The sequence below is a fragment of the Halichoeres trimaculatus genome, unplaced genomic scaffold, assembly GCF_033239565.1.
Source record: "Halichoeres trimaculatus isolate MK-OKI-2021-1 unplaced genomic scaffold, fHalTri1.1 fHalTri1_scaffold_21, whole genome shotgun sequence".
In the NCBI taxonomy this organism is placed as follows: domain Eukaryota; kingdom Metazoa; phylum Chordata; class Actinopteri; order Labriformes; family Labridae; genus Halichoeres; species Halichoeres trimaculatus.
In genome coordinates this window covers 11,305,590-11,328,028 of record NW_027437199.1, presented here as the reverse complement: position 1 = coordinate 11,328,028, position 22,439 = coordinate 11,305,590, and the positions used below count along the sequence as shown (strand labels likewise).

Sequence of the window (22,439 nt, the reverse complement as noted above, 5' to 3'; positions counted from 1 at the left end):
CACTGTATTTACTTCACTGCATTGATGTAACTCCAAAAAGGCGGCTAAAGCACATTTACAAAGCTCAGCTTCTTGATGTAGCGAAAAAGCGTTCATGAACTTAAACTATTTTAGCTTTCTGATTCAAAGATCTCCATAAGAACATGTTTCAGCTAAAAGAAAATACTTTGATTGGCTAGATTGCTCTGGTTCTGTCTTCTGATTGGTTGTTTTTTCTGTTGTTCCTAGGTCTGATTGTTCGAATTCAACAAAATCTGAACTCAGATTGGTTGGATTTCTGTTATTTTCAGCTTAGATTGATTTGATATCTCTGATTCTTTCCTCTTATTTGAACAGATTTCTTACGTACTTGGCTCTGACTGGTTGGGTTCCTCAAATCTGAGCTCTGATTGAATTAATAACTATCTTTAGATCGAATTTCCTTGGTGTACAAATTTTGAGTTTTGATTGATTCTGTAACTCAAATTCTGAGCTCTGATTGGTTGGATTTCTTTGAGTCTTTCCTTCTATGGAACAGATTTCAGATTGGTTTGGTTCTAAAATTCTGAACTCTGATTGGTTAGAAGTCTGTTCTTATCTCCGATTGGCTGTGTTTTTTATTCTGAGTTCTGGCTTCATATCTTTTGTTTTCTGCTTTGAATTGGTTGAGTTTCTCTGATTCCGGCCTTGAAATGGTTTAGGTACCATTCCCTAAACTCTGATTGGTTAGATTCCTCAAATTTGGAGCTGAGCTGATTGGTTTGATTTTTAGTTGTTGGTTGACCTGATGTGCTTGATTCCTCAAATTTTGGGTTCTGATTGGCTACATCCCTCTGATTCTGTCCTCCGGCTGGTTGAATTCCTCTGACTGAATCTCAGCCTGAATGACGGTAGTTCCCCCTGCGGCTCTTGTCCTGAACGCTCTCTTTCTCTCTCGTTCAGGATGAAGAGTGAAGTATGAATTACACGTTGTGATGTGTTGGATAAATGGTTCCCTGGTTCCCATACATCTTCATTATGAGCTCCTTATTGAATCAATGTGTGAAACATAATGGAAGCACTCCATTTAAAGAGCTCCTTGGAGAGACTCTGTGTTAGAGCCCGGTGATTGATTATAGATCCTCACATTTCCTTTTCACTGTCTGTCTCTCTGATATTTGATTTCCATGAATTATCTGTGTGACACTTCACAGAATCACTGATCATAAGAGAGGTGATAATTACCTCTCACTGATTGATATGTGGGAGACTTTTTCATCTGTCTGTCACATTAAATAACCTGAAGTGCATTTTGTGAGTCTTTAAGACTCATACAGGGTGAATGTGATAAAGGGATATGCCGTAAATTTGTTTGTGGAGCATTTTTTTCTAATAGAGACTCCAGCTTTCAGTTCTTTGTCATGCTTTTGTTGTAGTGGGAGGGATTTGGAAAAGAGAGATGAAGCCTTAGTGTCATTTAGAAATCCATCTCATGACACATTTCCTCACAGATTAAGATGAAAGATGTAAAATCAAGTTGGATTTAGGGGTCAAACAGGAAGCTGTCAGAAGATAGCATTTCAGTAGATACAGATGTGGGCTGAAGTCTTCATATGGACTGGTTTTCAGCATGTGTGAGGAGTGGGTGAGGCTGTACAGAGAAGAGAGCAGGGATGTTGTGATTAATCAGTTTCACTTTACCACACATTGCTGTTGTCCTCCATGATGGTGGCTTGTGGTCTGGCTCGACGAACGCCATCAACTCTTTAAAGTCTTCTTCCCCCACAAAACTCAATGGGAGTATATCTCCAGTTACTGTTTTGGTTATTAGCAGGCTAATCTTCTCCGCACTGGCTTTGTCACAACAACGTGTGCTAACAGGACTAGCAAAAGACGGTATCTGAGACTGTCTGTTTTCTGTCTCCGCTGTTTTCTCCTTGTGCTTCAAGCACCGAACTAGTGCTTCTATGATATGCAAGTTTAACACCATATTGACTGGAAAGCTGGATTTTTTGACCTATACTGCAGCCAGCTACCAGGGGGGGGGCACATTTTGTGGTGACCTCACTTTAAGCCGAGCAAGATGACGTATATTTTTTTACAGTCTATGGTGTTGTATTGATTGATGTTATTAAAGGACAGTCTTTGACATTCAGGTGTCTCAGATCATGATTTCTACAGCAGGACGGGGATTTCTGAGCTCCTTTAAACCATGGCAAACCACTTTGGAGCGGCATTGTCCGATGGATCTGTGAAAGAGGAGTGTCAGAGTGGACGTATATTCATCTGATGCTTCCGTCTTTATTTACTGAAGCAGAGCGCAGGGGGAGCAGAAATAATAAATTCAGCGTTCATTAAGCTTTGTTCAGTTACATAAGAAAAACAGACGTGAATACATTGATATTCAACGCAAATCATTCAGAGTGGGAGCAGACCAATTATCCCCAGCTGCTAACATGACAGGCAGGAATCACCCACTTGAAAGAGCAGTCAGTGAATCCAGTGAGAAGGAGGAGGAGGAGGTCATAAAGGGAGTAAGTTCAGTCTGAAGGAGTCACGCCAACAAAACTCTGCTTTCCTGTTTTCTTATCAGTGATTGTTTCTGTTTGTGTATTCAGTCGGTAATCTTCATGTTTTTTTGTCCTAATGATTAGTATTCGTGTGTTCAGGCCGTCCTGTGATGAAGGCTCCTCGGCCCGGATTGTTTGGTGGAGGTTGTATCCGCCCCAGATGTCACCGCTGCTCGGAATTAATGGGGATTAACGTGGCTCGCGCTGAATGCTAATGTTATCTCCTCCTGCCGCTGATGGCCAGACAATTTAATTGCTGTGAAGAAAGTATAAAAATTGTAATCCATAATTTCATATTTATCATAATAGCCCGCGGCAGAGAGAGGGGGAAAAAAAACGGAAACCAAGTTTTTCCCGCCCTTTGCCCTCGTTAGAAGTGTCGGCTGCTCCTGCATCTCCTGATTATGAACAGAGGCTACCTTAGTGCACAACTTCATTAAAATCTATTTAAATCAACTTCAGCTGCAAAGTGTTCCTTCTTCTTCTTCTTCCTCAGCGTGTATGAGCAGAAGTCTCTGGGAACATCATTAGAGAGGAAGAGGAGTGTGTGTGTGCGTATGTGTGTGTGTGGTACTTCCTCTAAGTTTGGATAACAAGCTCCTTCACGAGTGTCAACACCCCCAGCCAATCGCCTGCGTGTTACTGTAATGTGCCTGACAGGCTGAACGGCTGCTCTTCCTCGCCTTCATCCTCTTGTTTTGTTCCTGAGTTCAGCGGGCGTGCTCTCACTACAAAGTGGCCCCCGGTGCCCTGAAGGTAGACCCACCGTCTGGGTCCCGGTAAATACGACACCCGCAGGGAGAGGCCTTCAAATGACACTACAGAGAAGTCCCATTAACGGGGAAGCAGTCCTCTGAACTTTGCTCAGCCTCCACTCTGCCTCTAAACATGTGAGTGTTTGCTGAAAACGATGCTTCAGATGTGATCTCGCCTGTTTGAGCTTCTTCCTTCCACTGATGCAGAGCAGCAGAGCGCTCAGGCGGTAATGAGCATTAGCTTAAAGTCCGACGCCGTTTGACTGGAGGCTAAATGCTCAGTGGGGGGCACAGAGAGAGGAACGTGTCAAAGGTCTGTTGCACCAAAATAATACCCCACATACGCTGAAATAGTTTGTTCTGCCATGCTCTGGAGGAGTAGAGGATGCTGTTGTGACTCAGTGAGGATATTTGCTGGATTGTGACAGTGACCCTGTGAATTACAGGCTGGGCTTAACAGGTGTGTTTGTGTTAAGGGGTGTTCCAGGTCCTCATGAGGCAGTTAAAAATCGTTAAGGTGAAAGTGAATATGGATACCCTCTTTGAGCAGCAGAGGGTGCTGTTCGCTCTTGACCTCTCTAGTTTGACGTCATGTTCCTCCTGTTCTTCGCTAGGGAGGTAGTAAAATGTAGAGAGTAACACAACGAACAGTGTTTAATTAATATTTCCTTCAGTTGTTTACATTAACTTTAACTTAACTATCTAAAACCTTTTTTCCTTTTCAAAATAAAAACACTTAGAGCTAAAACTGTTCATCCACTTATGTATTTTTTAATGTATTATATTAGCAGCATTAAACAGAGCTCTTCTGCTTCCGTGTTGTGAAATGGTCATACTGCAGGTGTTGCAGGTGCCTGGGCGCTTGACGTTTTAGCCACAGGGTTGCTGATGCTGTGTCTCTCAAGTGTTTGGCCCTTATATAACAGATGATCACACCATGTTCAGCTACAAGACTACTTGAAATCGGATGTAAACCAATCACTTATGTTATTCCTCATAGAATCCATGGCTAAAACCTGTCTCCTCAATCAGCTTAAGAACAGCTGACTTATGAGCTCCTAATGTATAATTTTAATTTCTCCCCAAATGAAAAGCAGTATAATGCTTTGACTATTTTGACTTCTTCTTTTCCCCTGCAGATCTCTCCTCGTCCATTTGGAGAATGGTTACTTCGGTCGAGGCTTCGATCAGTTCTGTCCCCACTTGAACCTCTACAACACGTATGTGGACAACATCTACAACTCCAGCAAAGTGCTGAGGGTAAGAACACTTTACACCCCCCAAATCACACACACAACCAGCTGTTTATCACCTCTAATGTTTGTGTAAACCTTGAGGGGGGTTGTGCGTCGGTTAGCACACTGAACACACACTCATTATTCTGTGAGTGGTTATTGATTCTACGCTGCTGACACCATCTTTTCCTGCAAGGTGAGTGACGCCATGACAACATTGAGATGTGTGTAGTATGTACAGATAAATTAAAATGCATCTGTGGCATCATAATGAACTCAAAACTAAAATAGATTTCACCAAAGTTTACTTGAGTAGAAGAGCCTACAAATATTAAGACAGAACTCTAAAATCAATAAAAACATGTCGGTGGTTGTTTTAAAGTGAATAGCTCTGCGTTAAGGCAGTGTGTTGACAAATATTACTGACACGAGCACTTTTTGATCAAACCGACCAATCAGGTACCAGTACCAGTAATATTCATTCTAAATGTGTGCAGATTTTTAAATCACTGTATGTTAATATGTTGTCTCTGAACTGTCCAAAACAGTCCATTCTAAAAATAGCACAAGATCTTCACAAGATTTCTACAGAATTGCTGAAATGATGAGATCATCGAAAAGGATCTTTGAACTAGTTCATGAACGGGCCTCAAACACTAAGGTTTGCCCTTAGCTCTGGCTCTAACAGGCTTCCATAGGGCTGGCCAATCAAGAGGAAGGGGTTTGTGGAGTGGGCAGCCTTAAAGAGACAGAAGCTGAAACAAAGTGTTTTAGACAGAGGCTGAAATAAGGGATTTTGAAACACCAGCGTGAGCCACGAATCATGGAAAACTACTAACATGGTACCAGAGGGTCAGAATAAAGACTATTACCATTGCCATTTACCACTGTACAGTTATGAAGCCAAAATACCTCGTCACAGGCGCTGCCATTTGCACCAGTTGTGCAGCCAGAGTCTGTGAGGAATTCTGGGAGAATCTGAATGGAGCCGGGTGACAAAAATAATATTTTTTTTCTTTCGAGAGTCTAATCAATAACTTGACTCTACCTTCTAACGTATTTTACAATCCCTGAAAACCTTGTTTTTAACCTCTTGTAACTAATGAAAATGAATCTTTAAAAAAAATAAGAGGACTTGAATCCATGCAGCCAAACAATATCTTCAAGTCACCGCAACAATAGGATCTGAGAAACATTTCTACAAGGTGTATTAATTTTGTAAAGTTTAACCACAGCCCATCTGGAATGACTGGAGAGCCAGATTTTTTTTACCTATACTGCAGCCAGTCACCAGGGGGAGCAGTTTTTGTGGCGACCTCACTTCAAGCCAAGCAAGATGACGTCCATTTTTTTTAAAAAGTCTATGGCGTTAACACAAACGGATTACACCTTTACCCTTAATGCTCACTGGCAGTCCTTGAAAAATTTCATCATCAGGGTGATCCTCTGTCTGAATATAGCGGGTAATAAATCCAGTGAATTAAACTCTGAGTGGGGACATGCTTCTCCTTCTCTTTTACTCACTGTAAAGAAATGAAATGTATATTCCAAACCTGTCTGTCAAAGTAACCCACACAGGTCTGATATGATCTTTGATTCTTTGTTCAGAATCATAAAGTTCTCTGTTTCTGTCTCTCATACCCTCTCACTGTTTCTTTGAGATATATATACTCTCAGCTCTATCTGAACCCAGCAGCCATGTTTATTTTGATGACTGACAGGACTGATGTGATAAGGACTCTGTGTGTTGACACATACTCATGCTAACATGATGTGCAGATGCATATTTAATGACGTGTCCCCCCCTCCCCTCATCCTCCTCCCCTCGTCCCTCTCCTGAAGCGTAACAGCGAACACCAGAGTTATTTTTCTGTCTGTCAGGCCGAGAGAGGTTCTGCAGAGTGACATGACACTCACAGGTCGACACTGTTCCTGACATGCTCATCATCAACCACTGTGTAACCTGCATGCTAACACGGTTAGCAAAGTACACAGCTAGCTCACAGTGACTTCAGGAGCTGATACACATGTTGTTAGTTCATTAGCATGTTGTGATCCTGCAGATTATCTGCTAAGCACGGCGTCCTGCTGTCATAGAGCAGCATGTCCTACATGAAAGGCCGTGTAGACCGAGATCAGGGTCTACAGGGCTTTTACTCATGAGATCTGTGAGAGCTTCTATCCAAACTGTTTTTATGTGATGGTTGATTTTAAGATGGGCATGAGAATACATCACTATTTTACTCAAAAATCAAAGAAAACCTTGATTTACCATCAAAACTGTCCTTAAAAAGAATCACACCACATGTTAATAATACTTCTTAATGTCTTATCTGTTGTCTTAGATCCAGCTGAAGAAGAACAAAGCATTCAGACGTTTCAAGAAACTTCAGGAGGAGCGACCGGAGTTCAACGACCAAAGACTTGAAGATTTACTTCAGCTTCCTGTTCTGAGGATCGATCAGTAAGATTTCTTTTAACTCTTAATAGTTATATTTTGTCAACTTGGCCTTCAGTGACGGAGAACAACTGGGAGCACAAGATGTTCTAAGGGTCGGAGCTAGACCCAGACTCCCCGTTTTAGCACAACCAGCACACTTTGACGACAATATTGCAACTTTTTCCCCATTTCAACCCTGCTGCAGATCTGTAAAATGCTGTTTTCAGATCCATTCACAGATGTTCTGCTGAGAAGATGTACAAAAATCTTTAAAAATGTGGATAATGTGTCTTGGATTTGTTAGTCAGCTACAGAACTCCTTCCTTCCAGCTGCATGTGTGTCTGCTCTGCTCTCTAGCACAGCCTGCACACCGTTAAGTCTACTCATTCACTCATAAGAAATGATAACGTATAAGTAAATATTTTATTTTGGTTGTTTATCTTTGGAAAAATCCTGTTTTGCCTTTTGTTACTACGAATCTGGTAAAACTCAAACTGAGTCTTTATTTATGGAGGTGGTTCTTCTTTCAGATCTCTGCTGTAGTCAGGTCGTAGCTTTCACATCTACCTCCTGTCTGCTGAGTTGTTTTTCTTCCACCAATCATCTGCTGCCGCACACTCTGTAAACTCTCTGTGACAGATGTAATCATTATTACTGTATGTAGTGTCCGTGTAAAGTGTCCAATAGCTGTCAGATCCTCTTCAGTGCAGCTCAACTTTGTGTCTGTATGTTCGGTAATTTCATGCGGTCCTGATCTCGTTTGTTAATTAGTGGAACAAGAGGAGAAACGGGCTGAAACGTGTTTTATGATGAAGCAGATATCATGACAGAGGTTTATCAAGCTGCGTGTTTTATCTTAATTAGTTCCCTCCTCTGTTTCATCTCTCCAGATGTAGAACGGTATAAACGTGACATCCATCTATCATCACAAAGACGCTTCTGTGAGATGAGCTGAACCTTCACCTTCACATCTGAGACTTCTCATTGAATATCTCATTTATACTTGCGTCCTCCTCCACGAGAACATCTCCACGACTTTCTCTCCCCTTTTCAATGTCTCTGCGTTAATACGGAGCTCTGAATGCAGCTTTCAGGCACCAATCAAACTGTTTCTCTCTGGTTATTATACATCAGAGTACATTACTGACTGGACAAAAGCACACATCCAACATCAGAGCTCTCTTTTGCAAAACTCGCTGCTAAACTTTGCCGGCAGGCGTAGTGTCATCATGTTCTTCTGGGAAAATCCCACCTGACCACAGATACTAAGAAAAACTATTTAGAAACAAGAAATTTTGGCACTTAGGATTTCAGTATTAAATCCTGGAATGTGGTAAATTAATACTGCAATGCACCATGAGGCTGCCGTGGGCTTTATGGAAACACTTGTTTTAATTTACCCTTCAGGAAAAACTTGAGGAAGTCTTAGCACTGTCATATCCACCTAAATCTTTGGAACATGTGCCTTTATCATAACAGGATGAATGGCCATCTGACTGTTGCTGATAGCCTCCAAGATTAGCAGACACCCATTAGAGACCAAAAAAACTGTTGCATTCCTGTGAGGCTAGCAAAGGAGAACACATCTCTGAATACTCACAGACTTCTCTCAGCCTAGTAAACAGTCATCCTGTTTTCTCTGCTGTGGTTGAACGCAGCATCTTCTGCACAAAAGACTCCCTGCACATATTTTCTCTACAACACCAGGGGCTGATGTACTTTTTATCTACCTAATAGGCTGATGCTTGTATGAGCAGGCTGACCACTGGTGTACATGACTGACAGATAATTCCCCCTTCCTCTCTGTCCTCCCGTCATCATCATCATTGATTAGTCTAACGCTCTCGCTGAAGCTCAGGAGACTCCAGGGACGTGTCTAATTGTGTGATGATTTTAAGTGGCACGGCTGGATAATCATCTCCGGCCGGCTCCTTATCTCGCTGCGGCTCAGCGGCGGGGAATCGCAGGAAATTGTTGTCACTTATCGCCGCTCAAGGATGATGGATGGCGAGTAGGGCTGGAGTGAGGATACTTATGTTGCTGCTGGGGGAGGAATAAAATCATTGCCTTTATTAAGTGGCATTCAGTGCAGTCCTCCCTGCTGAGATCTCCATTATGACAGTGATGGAGTCTCCGGCTGATTGTTGAAGTGAATAGCAGCCGTCTCTGCCTGTATGAGCCGTGTTTATGTCGATAATAGAGATGCAGCTCTCGTAGAGATGGCAGAAATTGGAGGCCTTGGGTAAATATACTGTGAGCTGAGACAGTATATGCTGCATTCACAAGTTGTCATCAGAGAGGGAAACACCAGAGACCTCACGACTCAGTTTAACAGCAGTACTTTAACCAAAACACTTAATCATGCTTTTTTAAAATATGTTGAAATACATCAAGTACTTCACTCCAGTTATTTCCTCTCATTTAAAAACAGTCACACTCTGGGTTGTAAATTTTCAGGCTTTTCAGAAAATATAAATTATCATTGGACATAATGGAGTGACTGACACCCTGCTGTGACCATGAACCACCAGCTCCTCCTGTATCTATCACATGTAATTTCACCACACCTGCTCTGCTGGTTTGCTCCTCCTGATACTGTTTAACTGAGGTGTGTTCTAATAAAATTAAAGGGATAGTTCTGTGTTTTTTCAAAATGCAGCATTCAATCACAGTAACCTGCTCGTGCCTACAGGAGGATCAAAAGCACCTCTTTATATCTGCCTCATACGACTCTTTAATGGACCGTCTCAAGTCATAAAGATGCTGCAAGAATTATATAATAATTCTTTGATTAATTGGTTTTATTAGCATTAATTTACTATTTTATACTAAAACTCAGAACTTATTTTTAAGTTTAAACAAAGTTTTACAAATGCACTCATTTTCAGTTCCATTCGCCATAAAAAAAATCAGTCATTATGTTGAAATGCTGAGCATTCCATCATTTAGAAATCAAACATTATGCCCTTTAAGTACCTTACGTCCAAATAGAAAAAAAAATTAAAGCTGCAAGCAGCGATGAGTGGGCCCTCGCCTAGTGCTTGCCAATCGGGGCATGTCCTAGCCGCCACATGTGCAGCAAAATTATTGATCTGCAATGTGTCTAGTAAAGTCTAGCCAAGTTTGGAGTTGATAAGTCAAAATACCTAGGACTAGTTGGTTAAAATACGTAGCCAAAAATCGCTAAATTATGATGTTTGGGTCCACATAGTGAAGTTCGTGTTCGGAAATCATGATAGTCATAAGAGACTTTTTTTGTACGGCTGGGCATGCTTGTTATGTACACCAAATTTCATGGCTGTAGCTCAAAGTAGCCAGAGGAGCTGCAGTTTTTTAACCCCTTGGGGACGCTATGGAGCATTCATTTTTGGGCAAGGACTGGAATCATGCGATTTCGCTGAGTGTGAATTTTGGGGCTAGGCGCGTTCATGTTTATTCCAAGCGAAAGGCACACAATTTGGGGTTTAAGGCAGAGAAAGGAATAATAAAGAATAATCCTAAATAAAAATAATCGCAAGGGTTTCAATAGGGCTCTCCGCCAACCGTTGGTTGGAGGGCTCGGGCCCTAATTATGAAAAAAATTGCCAGCAGAAGTTTATCTAACTTGAATTTTTAGTCTTGTAATTGGAGAATCACTCTTTTATAACTTGACTCCAGCATTGTTGCTTTTAAAAATTGGCACAAAATTACATCATAACCTCAAAACCACAGATCATATCTTGAATATAGCCAACATCACTGTCCTCAAGTCATGATGCTTGAAATTGAAAGGTTATCACGGGTATCAATTGCATTTAGATGATGATGGTTTTAAAAACCAAAATTTTTCAGGCTAAAACAGTTTAACTAGCATATAATGGCTTTAGTTGCATTAGAAGCTAACAAACCTTCCTCTTGAGAATTCTTCCCAGGCGATGTGGTCATGTCCCTGTTTCTGAACATGTTTTGTTTTCCTGTAATTTCACAACATCAAAACAATCGCATTGTACTTTATGCTTCCTGTGTCCTCCAGAGGGTGTTTTTGTTATCAGCATGAATCTAATCTCAGTGAATGGATCCATGTGAATGCAGCTTCCGCCTAACGGACAAACAAACCCTCCAGTGTGCAGCTCACGGTGGAGTGGGCTTGTGTAAAGGCTGAACCTCTGTAGAGGTCTAGGGGTCAGTGTCATACCTGTTGAGCATTAAGAAGTGTGCATGCTGAGCTGTCAGTGCTGGATTTAGTCTTTTATTTGTCAGGAGGGGGTAGTAATAGAGTTCTTTATGTGCTCAGGTAGTTCCATCATCTTCAGCAGCTGAACACAGAAACGCTTCTCCAACACAAGGTCGCACTCTGATTAATTTCTTTAGAAATCAAACTCAGAGATGGAGGTTTTCCAAGTGGGCTCTCTCTGCGAGCCACAGGTACCATGTTGTATTCTACTGAATATTTTTATGTTAAACTGTCAGTTGACCTTGTGGTTCAAGGATGATTTTGGTTCGAACAAAGTGCCTCAATTATGGTGCTGAATCATGAGTAGATTGGACCGACCCTTAAAGCAGAGGAGACACTTCACTGCTGAAAACACAAGATAAAGATTCTGATTAGTAAATACGCAAGATAATGAAGTTATTATTTTAAACCCAGGTCATAATCACAAGCATTGGTTCACATTAATTACAACAAGTTAAGGGGTTGTAGTGGTTCAACTTGGAACTACGTCTCTTTCTTGATTAAAAACAAAATGTTGATGCACTTCACAGGTCAGCGTTCATGAGAATAAATGTTTTGGTGCCTTTGGTTAATTCTCTGAGAGCGTGAGCTTTAATAGTGAAAGAAGTGGATGGATTAAGAGATTTGTAGCATCTAAGGACAGAGCTCCATTTATCTTCCATTATACCTAAGATCCCTGAACATGTTTGGTTACTGATCTTTGAATGAGAGATCTGGGTGCATTACTTTGCGACTGAATTGGTAGAAATGTCACACAAACAGTTCCTCTGTTTGGTGTCCTCTCGAGTTACATTAGAGCAATGTCAGCCAACCAGGCCTGTTTGTCAGATTGATCTCAAAGACAGTAAACACCACCATTTATGATTGAAAAAGCTTTGTAAAGTCTTCACTTCAGAAATCAAGACATGGACTCAAAAGTCACGGTTCCACCAAGCAGTCTGGTGTGAATAAGTACAGTTTGGTACGGGTTGGATCAGTAAAACTTGGTCCTGTTTGTCTTCCACACCCAACCATGCCCCCTCTTGGTAGGCGGCGTATGCTGAATGCTGATAGCCATGTTAGCTATGTAATAGGATGATGGCATAGCAGTGTGACACAGTGTACCCCGTCAATAAATCCAACGAAGAAGAAAAACGCAACACAGTAAACAAAGATCAACAATGAAAGATATCCATTAAATCGTCTTTTTTGTGATTGCAAAGTTGCTTTTTGTTACAAAGTGCAATCAAGCTTTGCTTCAGATGAGGCTGAGTGCCGCAAGGAGAAACACAGCAGCCACTAGCCACGGTTACATGAGGAGTTTTTCGTCTTCCTTAATGGAATCTTTCTGAATGACTTTTCTGAAAACAATAGTATACATGGAAAGGAATATTCCAAACTCTGGTCTACATGTGCCGCTGTAATCAAACAGAATAGTCAATGGGGCATGCGCAAAAAAACATAAACATCACGCGATTTATCGAAGTTGCGTCTTACGTCATATCTGAGCATGCGCTGAAAGAATACACCCTGACAACTTTGACAACTTGGATACATGATACCTCAATCGGTTTGGGGAAAGGAATATTCCATCCCTATGAAACCGATTAAATGTCCAGAAATTCTTTCTGTTTGAGCAAATAAACAGAATGCAAGCGGAATATATGGGTCCATGTATACGTGGCTAGTGTCGCACCGTGAGTGACAATTCTTTCCGCCAGTCAACGGACTGTGGTGTTTCTAGCTCCACCTTCTAAGGTTGGATCGGTATGTCTGGCACCCCAATAGAAGGGTACCAGAAATTAATTATTAATTATAATTATGAATTTTAAATGAGTAATTTGGGGATGTGTCCTGTTTCAGTCAATGGAAACAGCAAAAAATGCATGCCGTAACAAGACGAACCGTACCAAGATGAACTGAACTGAACCGCTTGATGGAAACGGGGTGAAAGTGAAGGATGGACGGATTGGACATCCGCTGTAAGACTTTTTTAACCTGATAAGTCCCTTTGCCTTTTTTAGTAATTTGGTTGTGGCCAAGCTTTCTTCCTCATCCAGATATGTTTAATATTTGATTTTGATTGGTCAAAACCTAATTACATCTGTCATTAATTCTGAATAGCAAGCATGAATACAGACAACCAAACCTGATCGCAGACTTTTAATTAATCAATCAAAGGGATCCCTCACACTTAACCTCTGTCTGTTGACCGTGTGGCAAACTGTAGTTCAGTGGTTAATGGCTAACCAATCACTAGCAGTGAAAATAAGAAGAGGGGAGGAAAACAGAGGAGAAGGAGCTGTACGAAGACATGTTAACCAAACTTAAGAATTATGATTGAGTTACATATTGTGAAAATATTTATCAGTATAAAAGTAATGATCATTGTTTTATGTTTTCCACCACGTCACACTCTTTTCCCAGTCTGAAAACTCAATGAAGCTCATTCAGGCAGCAGCACATTGTGATAAAAGCTTGAGCTGTCCTGGATTTTTTCTTTTGTCCACCCTCACACAGAGTAAATCCCTGTTAAAGACCGAGATAAGACTCCTCACAATCACCTCTGAATGTATTGTAATAGCTGGAGTTTGGACTGTAGAGTATCTGCAGTCTCCTGTATTTATCACATGTGCATTCCTTTCCTTTTAAGCCATTAGATTTGAGTAATTACCCACAAGCCTGTGCTATGCTCACTAACCCGTGCAAGAGCTGCCAGTGCCTCTTGTCTCTTAATTACATATTTGAATCGTTAATGCATGTACGGAAAAAAGAATAATTAGACAGATATTTCCTTCTTCTCTGACGTGAGTGTAAAAAGCCCCGCTGACCTGACAGAGCGAGGGAGAAACCTGCATATCGTCTGCATATGAGAGTGGAATTAGCGGCATATGTGAACTCTTCCGAACACAGTTCAGATTATTGTCTCATTATGGTTCCTTCGCTGTGCTGCTAATGAGCGGGACAGAGCATCTAAACGACAGAGCTGCTTTACACTATTTGAAACATGCTGTAATAAAGCTCATTAGACTTTACTCTTTTTGTTACACAGCTGCTTTAATTAGATTTCGGTCTCAACTCCTTATTAAGAAAGAGTGCATCCACAGCTAATAATGCCTGTAATGTATTTGTTATTACACGCTGAAACACGAAGAGGAAGAAGTGAGGATATTAGTCTTTAAGCGGTTCCTAATTGAAGAAGGCTTAAATGGAGCTTGTTTGACTTTAGATTCATTTCCAAGTAATCGTGTTCGGCACCAACAGCGCTGCCCTCCTGGTATGACACTGCACTGATCTGCTGCTCTCTATTTACCTCCGCCAAAGAGGTTATGTTTTTGGGAAAGTTTGTCTGTTTTTTTGTCTGTAAACAACACATGTCAAAAAGTAATGCATGGATCTTGATAAAATTTTCAGGAAATGTTCAAAATGGGATAAGGAAGAAGTGATGCAATTTTGGAGGTGATCCAGATCACTGTCTGGATCCAGGTTTTTTTTTAAGCATTCTTTATCATTATGTGATAGGGCCATTTTCACCATGTGTGTATATAACTCCATAATAAATGGTCGGATTTGCTTTGCAAAATAATACAACACAAGGTCACCATAATTTCTGACGGATGTAAAAGTATGATCCAGATCCTGCCAATATTCTCGATACTAAGATCCGGAATATGAAATATGTACTGGGTCATCATAATTTACAACACTGTCAGGAAACAAATTATCATACAAACCTGTAACTGACACCAAACCGTAGCAGACAGTCTGCTGAAAGGGAGTATAACATTAAAGTAGGAGTAAACTGTTGCGTGCCAATCACAGTATGTTTAGAAGGGGTGGGAGAAAAAAAATCAAAAATCGATAAATCAGGATTTTTTTTTTGACAATATCAAAATCAGGATCTTTTTTTTTTTTCTAAAATTCAAATTTTTCATTTCAGTCTTTGTTTATAAACTGGATTTGAAAAAAAGTTACCACTTTTCTCCAGCAGAGGGTGAAATGTTTCTCTCTGACTCTCGTGATGTGCATTTTATGGGACAACATGGCTCCTGATATTGTCTGCAGACATTATCATCATTTAACTTTTTCACATGGTCTGGTGTCAAAAAAGCAAACTAAAAATCACAAAAATCGTGAATATCAACAAATTGCAATTTAAATTGAATCAGCACCCCAAAAATAGCAGTAGAGGCGAATCACGGGACTAGCATATTGTTACAGCCCTACAGTTTAGCTTGTCATTGATCTCTATATCATAGAATTATTACCTAAGGAGTGCAACAAACAAACCGCTTCAAGTTACTGTACTTTGATTCTACCCAAGTTTTGCGTCACTTGGACCTCATTGGCTCATCTGATAATGATATAAGCCTCTGTGGCCCTGTTCAGGAGTGCCTGGGTGTTTTTGAAAGCGGATGAACTAAGTCTTTAGGAAACTCATAGACTGTATATTTGGATGTAGAGTCATGCTTGATACACGGTTAGACTGGCCAGTATGACTGCGCTCTCAGCTTCACTGTAAATAGTAAGTTACATAGAAGCGGGGTTGAAGCCAGAAAAAAGGGTGTCTTGTAATTAACTGCCCTTAAGTTTTTTGCAATAACATCATCAAGATGCAGATAAGTCAAAATCAAGCTTTGTCAGGTCAGTCCTCAAGGGGAGAAGAAAGCTGCTTTTTAAATGTTGCTTGTTGAGTGGAGATGGGATCCATCATTTCTTAAGTAGCCCAGGAAATCTTAACTGTTTGTTTTTAGTGACACATCATTGAGCCAATGTGCGTCTCTGTGCAAGAGTGTGATCTAGAAAGGATTTTTAGCTTCTCCTCACGCAGATATCTCTTCATAGAGAAAAAATAAATGTTCCTCAGATTACAGCCAAGTAGCCAGAATGACATTACTGTAGATTGTGTGCTGCTTGCTTTTGCTTTCTATACAGACTGTTTTAGTCTAAACAGACACTTCAATGAGGATTCTTATGGGACTGTAATTGAGGGTTCTTTGGCTTTTGGTGATTGCCTCAGATGGATACTGGAGGAATTGCGGCTTTCTATACACTTTTGCAATGGCGTCATTTTTTAACTGCTTGGAGTGTTGAGTGTTGTCCCCACACTTTGGCACCAGTGTGTCTCTATCAGGTCCAGTCTGTACAGGGAGAAAGAGAGAAAGGCAGACACACTCAGTGGAAATCAATGTCAATTATCAATGCTCTCCAAGGTCACATCGTCTGAGTAAAAAGGATAAAGATTTCTCATGAAGCTGATGCTCTGCTCAAACTGTTACAGGAGATTGGAAACTTTATGCAGTTCAGCTTGTATCAATGCAGAAATGAGACCAATTCACATAAAATCCGGTCTTTGAAAAAAAAAAGAAACTAAAAAAATAAATGGCACTCAGTAGAAATCCAAAAGATCTTGCTTAAGCTTCAAGTTGATCAGATTATTAATAAAATCATCTTGGATCTGTTCCATGCTTTCTAAAATGTTGTGTGAATCTGATGCTTAAATAGCAGCACAAATTTAATTGTAGCTACATCATAAAATCCAATCTGAACATTTTGAGATGAATATCACGCACTGTTACTCTCCTCTAAAACTTGTGAAAATGCCAGTGATAATGGAGGTTGCAGAAACAATGATTAGACTATCCATTTCTTTGATTATCCATCAAAGTAATGGATAACACATAAATTATTTAATTACAGTGTTGTAATGTAAAAGTGCTATTTTCAGCCCGACTCCCCTCTGATTGATTTCATTGAACATTTTAAATAAGACTTGAGATGGTCCAGTTTTGCCTGAGGTTTAGAGTCGGTCTGTTTTTGTAACTTCTGGCCGGAGAAATAATCCCCGTCAGATTTGTTTTGGCAGAGCGATGTGTCTGAGCAGGTTTGAGGTGAAAAATCTTCATCTCATCCTGTAACAGCTGTATCTGTCAGAGGTTTTCTCCATCAGCAGTGCTTCAAAGAAAAAAGGTCTGCTTATCTTCATCAGTCAGGAGATGAACTCAGACTGTAGGGTGTATTTCTTTGGTCTGTTGGTTAAATGTCGGCTATACTTTAGGCCCCCAAAAAGTGTGACTGCACAAACAATCATGATTGCCAATCCCAGATTAATAATACAGTTGCCCCAGATTAATAATACAGTTGCCACAGTTTGTTGAGGCCCTTGGACTCCCACAGCTCTGTTGACCATATGCATGTTGTGTTTTTGTACAGGTACAAGCACTTCCTGCAGGACTTGGCTGCCAACACAAGTCCTGACCACCCTGAGTTTCAGCAGATTGCAAGTAAGTTTTTTTCCCCGTGTCTCAGGCTGCATTTACACAGTTCTATGCATCACAAGGCCAAACACACCATCACAAAGTAAAACAGCACAACAGGACAAGATAAAATGCATTAAAGGATCCAATAAGACACAATGCACAAAACATGATACAATACAAGATAAGGCATGACAGGACCTCAGATGAAGTGTTATATTACATCTACATAGAGTATGAGAAGATATGTAAGAATATCACAAGATACGAGACACACTCCTCCCAACAGAATGCAGCAAAAACAAGATACAAAGTACCACATGATGCAAACTAGAAAAGCACTCAGAGAGCACAGACCTCCTCCAAGCATATTGTGATTGTCACCCAAAACTTTAGTCCTACTTTAATGTTATACTCCCTTTCAGCAGACTGTCTGCTACAAATTGGTGTTAGTTGCACGTTTGTACAATAATTTGTTTCCTGAAAGTGTTGAAAATTATGATGACCCAGTACATATTCCATATTCAGGGGCTTCGTATCCAGAATATTTCCAGGATCTGGATCGTACTTTTACATCAGTCAGAAATTATGGTGACCTTGTCTTGTTTTGTTTTGCAAAGCAATCCAACCATTTATCGTGGAGTTATATACACATATGGTGAAAACTGCCCTATCTCACAATGATAAAGAATGCTTAAAAAAAACCTGGATCCAGACGGTGATACGGATCACCTCCAAAATTTAATCACATCATCCTTATCCCATTTTGAACATTTCCGGAAAATTTCATTAAGATCCATTTGTTACTTTTTGAGTTATGTTGTTCACAGAAAAACAAACAGACAGACGGACGGACAAACTCTACCAAAAACAACCCCCTTGGTGGAGGTAAAGAATGCAGTACAACAAAGTACAGATGGTTTTGATCAGTAAAACATGACAGTAGGTTACGAGAGATTGAGAAACAACCTGTGACAGTACAACCCAACACCATGTAACACCACAGGAAAGGGCACAATAAAGTACAAGACACTGCAAAACTACCCATTGAGAGTTAATGCAATATGACACAATACAATACTCCAAAACAGCGTACAGAAACAAGGTACCACAGGATGTGACAGAATAAAACACAAGATTTGGCCAAACTACCCAAAAGGAGTCAGTGCAGTATGACACATTATGTGGTAACATGATACTTAACAAAACAGAAAAATACCCCCCCCCCCAAAAAAAAAAAAAAAAAAAAAAAAAAACAAGCTACATTAGATGAAAACAAGATACCAACAGGGTACGGCACCATATCTCTTGATGCGCCATGGTTTAATGAGACATAAGCCACTACAACACAGTGATAAAACACAATTCATGACGATGCAAGATGCGACTAAACAAATTAACAGGCATCTGTACGATTTAACACAACATAATACAACAAGATACAACGCTACATGACATGCTGCAACACAAAAGATAAAAAAACAGATACTGCAAGGAACAACACGACGCAGTACAGCAAGATATAAGACAAAATGGTGGTGCAAATTGGTAAAATATTATACAAATCACTAAAACACGCTATGACAAGACACTGATTACTACATGATATGAAACAACATGATCATAAGGTACCACAAGAAACAATCAAAAAAGATACCACAAGTATGAAAAAAAGGAAAAAAGAAAAAAGCGAAAAAAAAAAAAAGATACCACAAGTAGAAAACATAGTTGAACTTAGAGTCATATAAAACACACTGAACAAATATTCAGTCATCAGAAAAAGTTTAATTGAAAGATTTTCTAACATCAAGGCTGAGTTTAGGCAGTTTGGTGCTCATTAAACTGATAAAATGTTTTCGTCACAACGTTATCATGTCATCCTCTGGTCAAAGTCCAGACCTCAGTCTGTTAACTAGCTGTACAGGAGATGAAAAAAACCCTCTGCTGTCACAGATGTTTCAGACACTCTGAGAAGGAGACAAGCAGGCCAAAAGCGCTTCGCCCACCACTCGAGTGGATCTTTGTTGAGTGGGATACGAGTTTCCATCCTACAGCGCTCAGCTCGTCTGCGCTCTGTTAGTGGTGGGTGTCTGCGGTGACCTGTGTCAGCTCTGTTTTGTCTCCACTTGGAATAAGGAGGGGATGCTGTTTGACTGGTTAGATGATGGCGACTAGCATCCAGGTCCAGGTAGTTCAGGTTTATTCAGCAAGGGAACAGTAGAGGAGTTGGACAAAGAACATAATGCAGCTATAGCAGAAGTCTTTTTGGTTTAAGCTTTGTTGAAAAAAAAAACAGTTTTGCACATGTAAGTCAAGTTAATGTCAAAGGCTTTAGGTCTGTCAGTGACAAAGACTTCGTCAAGTGATTGTAACTGTGAGAGGATCAGTATCAGTCAGAGCTCAGTTTTCCTACCTGAGAGAAACAGTTTACAGCAGCAGCAGAGCGACACAAGATGTGTACATTAATAGAATAAAGAGGAGTCGTCAAACAGCAGAAGAGAGTAACCTGTGAGGGTGTGATGTCAGACTGTGTCAGGGTGAACGACAGCTCTCATTATCTTCATTGGGGGAACAAAGGAGCGTCTCTCGCTGCCTTTCAGTCCTCATTTGTTGGTATTGTCGGAGCAGAGCTGCACTGCTGCAGAAATGAAAGGGAGGAAAAGCTCAATATGCATGTAAGTCCTGGTTTGATGTGGGTTTTGACATAATTAATTGGGAGCGGATCAGAGGATATTAAGCGGGAGTGATATTAATAAATAAAATCTTCAACATCAACACGGATCCCGATAATGACTTATTTCAATCGTCAAATAAACAGCGGATCTGACTGCAGAGCGAATGTACACAAGGAATTATTTATGTGTATCAATTAAAATCTCATTGCTGCTGTGCTGCCTCTGCTTACAAATTAAAACAGCGCCTGACTCTAAGATGAAGGTACATCTCCTCTTCCTCTTCTCATTAGAGAGGCTTTTTTTAAACTCTGCTTCTCTTTACTGCGTGTGTGTGTGTGTGTATGAAAACTTCCTGCAGTCAGCCTGCATGTATCGTAAAGGGAATAATTTAAAAAAAGAAATTCCAGACAAATCACACTGTATCTGATTAAGCAAACTAGAATCACAGGAGGCTTTGTTGTTTTTGTTTTCTCTTGTTTTCTCGCTCTTTGTCAGTTTGCTTTTCTTCCTCTTCCTCACCCCTCTTACTCCCTCTAAAGCCTCTCCCCCCTCTCAGCGCATTCAGGCTAGATTTAATTGTTGTAATTGCAGAGCTTCACGACTTTTCATCAGCCCGCTCTTTCCGCTGGATTTCTCCGCAGGAACTATAACTGAGGGTGACCTGAGTCTGTGCATGTGTCAGAGCTTTTTCAGTAAAGTTAACTGAGTCTAAACAGAGAATAAATGGAATAAAGAGCTAAAGAAACCAGAGAAACCACTCCAGCATGTGTAATAGACCGATGTATTATTAATGCCTCGGCCAGAACTCAGCTGTAATTAGGAGTTGTTGTTTTTCTAAAGCAGGCACAGGAAAATATTCCAAACACGTGCAACAAAGGGAGAAAGTCTACACGGATGCCTTGTTTGGTGTACATTGTAATTGCTGTGAAGTTAAGTGAGCCAATTAGGCCGTGATTATTTTTGTGTCGACGCGTCGCCCTGAGGATCAAGTTCATCCGCTGAGTTTCAGCCCACAACAAAAGCAGAAAAGTTGAGCTTGAAATTAGACTCTGTTTCTTTGTTCTTATTTTGGATGCGTTAATGATGTACTTCTAAATGTTTACAGCAGGAATTATGGAGGAGCTAAGTAATTGGGGGCTTCTCTCTGACTATTCTGATTATCTGTGTTTGTAGCAAAGCACAAGATTTTAAAGCTTTGCCTAAAAAAGTATAGGAGGTAGTTTGTAAGCAATACAGAGTAACTCGTTCTTTGTAGGAGACTGATGAAAAAGTTGGTGTCATAAGGTGATGGAAATAGAACTTGCGGTAAGTTTTTTTATTTGTTGTGTCCAGTTTTGCTGTGATAACCAATAAATCTGGTCTGACAGGACAGCTCCAAACAGCCATATGTGCTTAATAACCCATATTTACCAGCAATAAAACACCCCAAAAACATCAAGTGTAAATTTGACAATTTATCAATCAGTAATTAACACGATCATGCAGATTGAGACATCACTTTAAAGTCAGCACAGTGGTGGAGTCCCCCCCTGCCAATCAGCAGGGCTGGGACGATGTGCTATTCTCACAATTCAATTCTATCACGATTTTTCGGGGCCGATCTGATTTAAATTGCGATCCTTCAGTATTTGTGATTTATGCAATTGGGAGAAAGTTAAATGGTGATGATAATGTCTACAGACCATATCAGGAGCCATATTTTCCCATAAAATGCACATCATACGAGTCAGAGAGAAACACTTCACCCTCTGCTGGAGAAAAGTGGTAACTTTTTTCCAATCCAGTTTATAAACAAAGACTGAAATTAAGAACTTGAATCCTGATTTAGATATTGTCAAACAAAAACCTCAGATATATCGATTCCCCCCCCGCCATGAGTGTGTGTTATTGCTCCAAAACGTGAGGTGACATACGACATATGTTCACATAGGCATGAAAACTGAAAACCAAAGCTTTTATATCATATCGACTCGAATCTAATCAAATCTAATCTAATCAAATCAAATCAAATGCAACCTGAAGAATTGAATCAGAATGAGTTTCTTAGCAATACCCAACCCTAATCATCTTTACCAACATGTTAAACTCAGTAATGCTGATTGATGCTGTGCCCAAGTTTAAGCGAGGTTACATCTTTATTAATTCTTAATGAATCTACGGAGAAGCCTTTTTCCGCTGCTCTGTTGAACATTCGTGCCTTACTGTTTTCTCTGTACTGCTATGTCAAGCAGTAAAAAGACTAGCGCACGTCTTTCCACCTGTTTACCATGTCCAAACAACATGTGAGCTAAACTTTATGGCTACATGATTTGTAAGTTTCTCCCCACCAAACATTCTGGCTCATCATATCTCTTTG

At 40.3% G+C, this 22,439-nt stretch overlaps 1 protein-coding gene across 2 annotated transcripts in view; it reads left to right on the top strand.

Annotated features, from left to right (window-relative positions):
* The window catches only part of arhgef39 (Rho guanine nucleotide exchange factor (GEF) 39), a 46,574-nt gene that overhangs the window by 5,531 nt on the left and 18,604 nt on the right, over window positions 1–22,439 (top strand). For both annotated transcript variants that reach the window (XM_074698345.1, XM_074698344.1), the window contains exons 4-6: window positions 4,423–4,543; window positions 6,864–6,982; window positions 17,365–17,435. In XM_074698345.1, coding sequence (XP_074554446.1) covers window positions 4,423–4,543; window positions 6,864–6,982; window positions 17,365–17,435 — 311 coding nt within the window. The remainder of the gene's footprint in view (window positions 1–4,422; window positions 4,544–6,863; window positions 6,983–17,364; window positions 17,436–22,439) is intronic.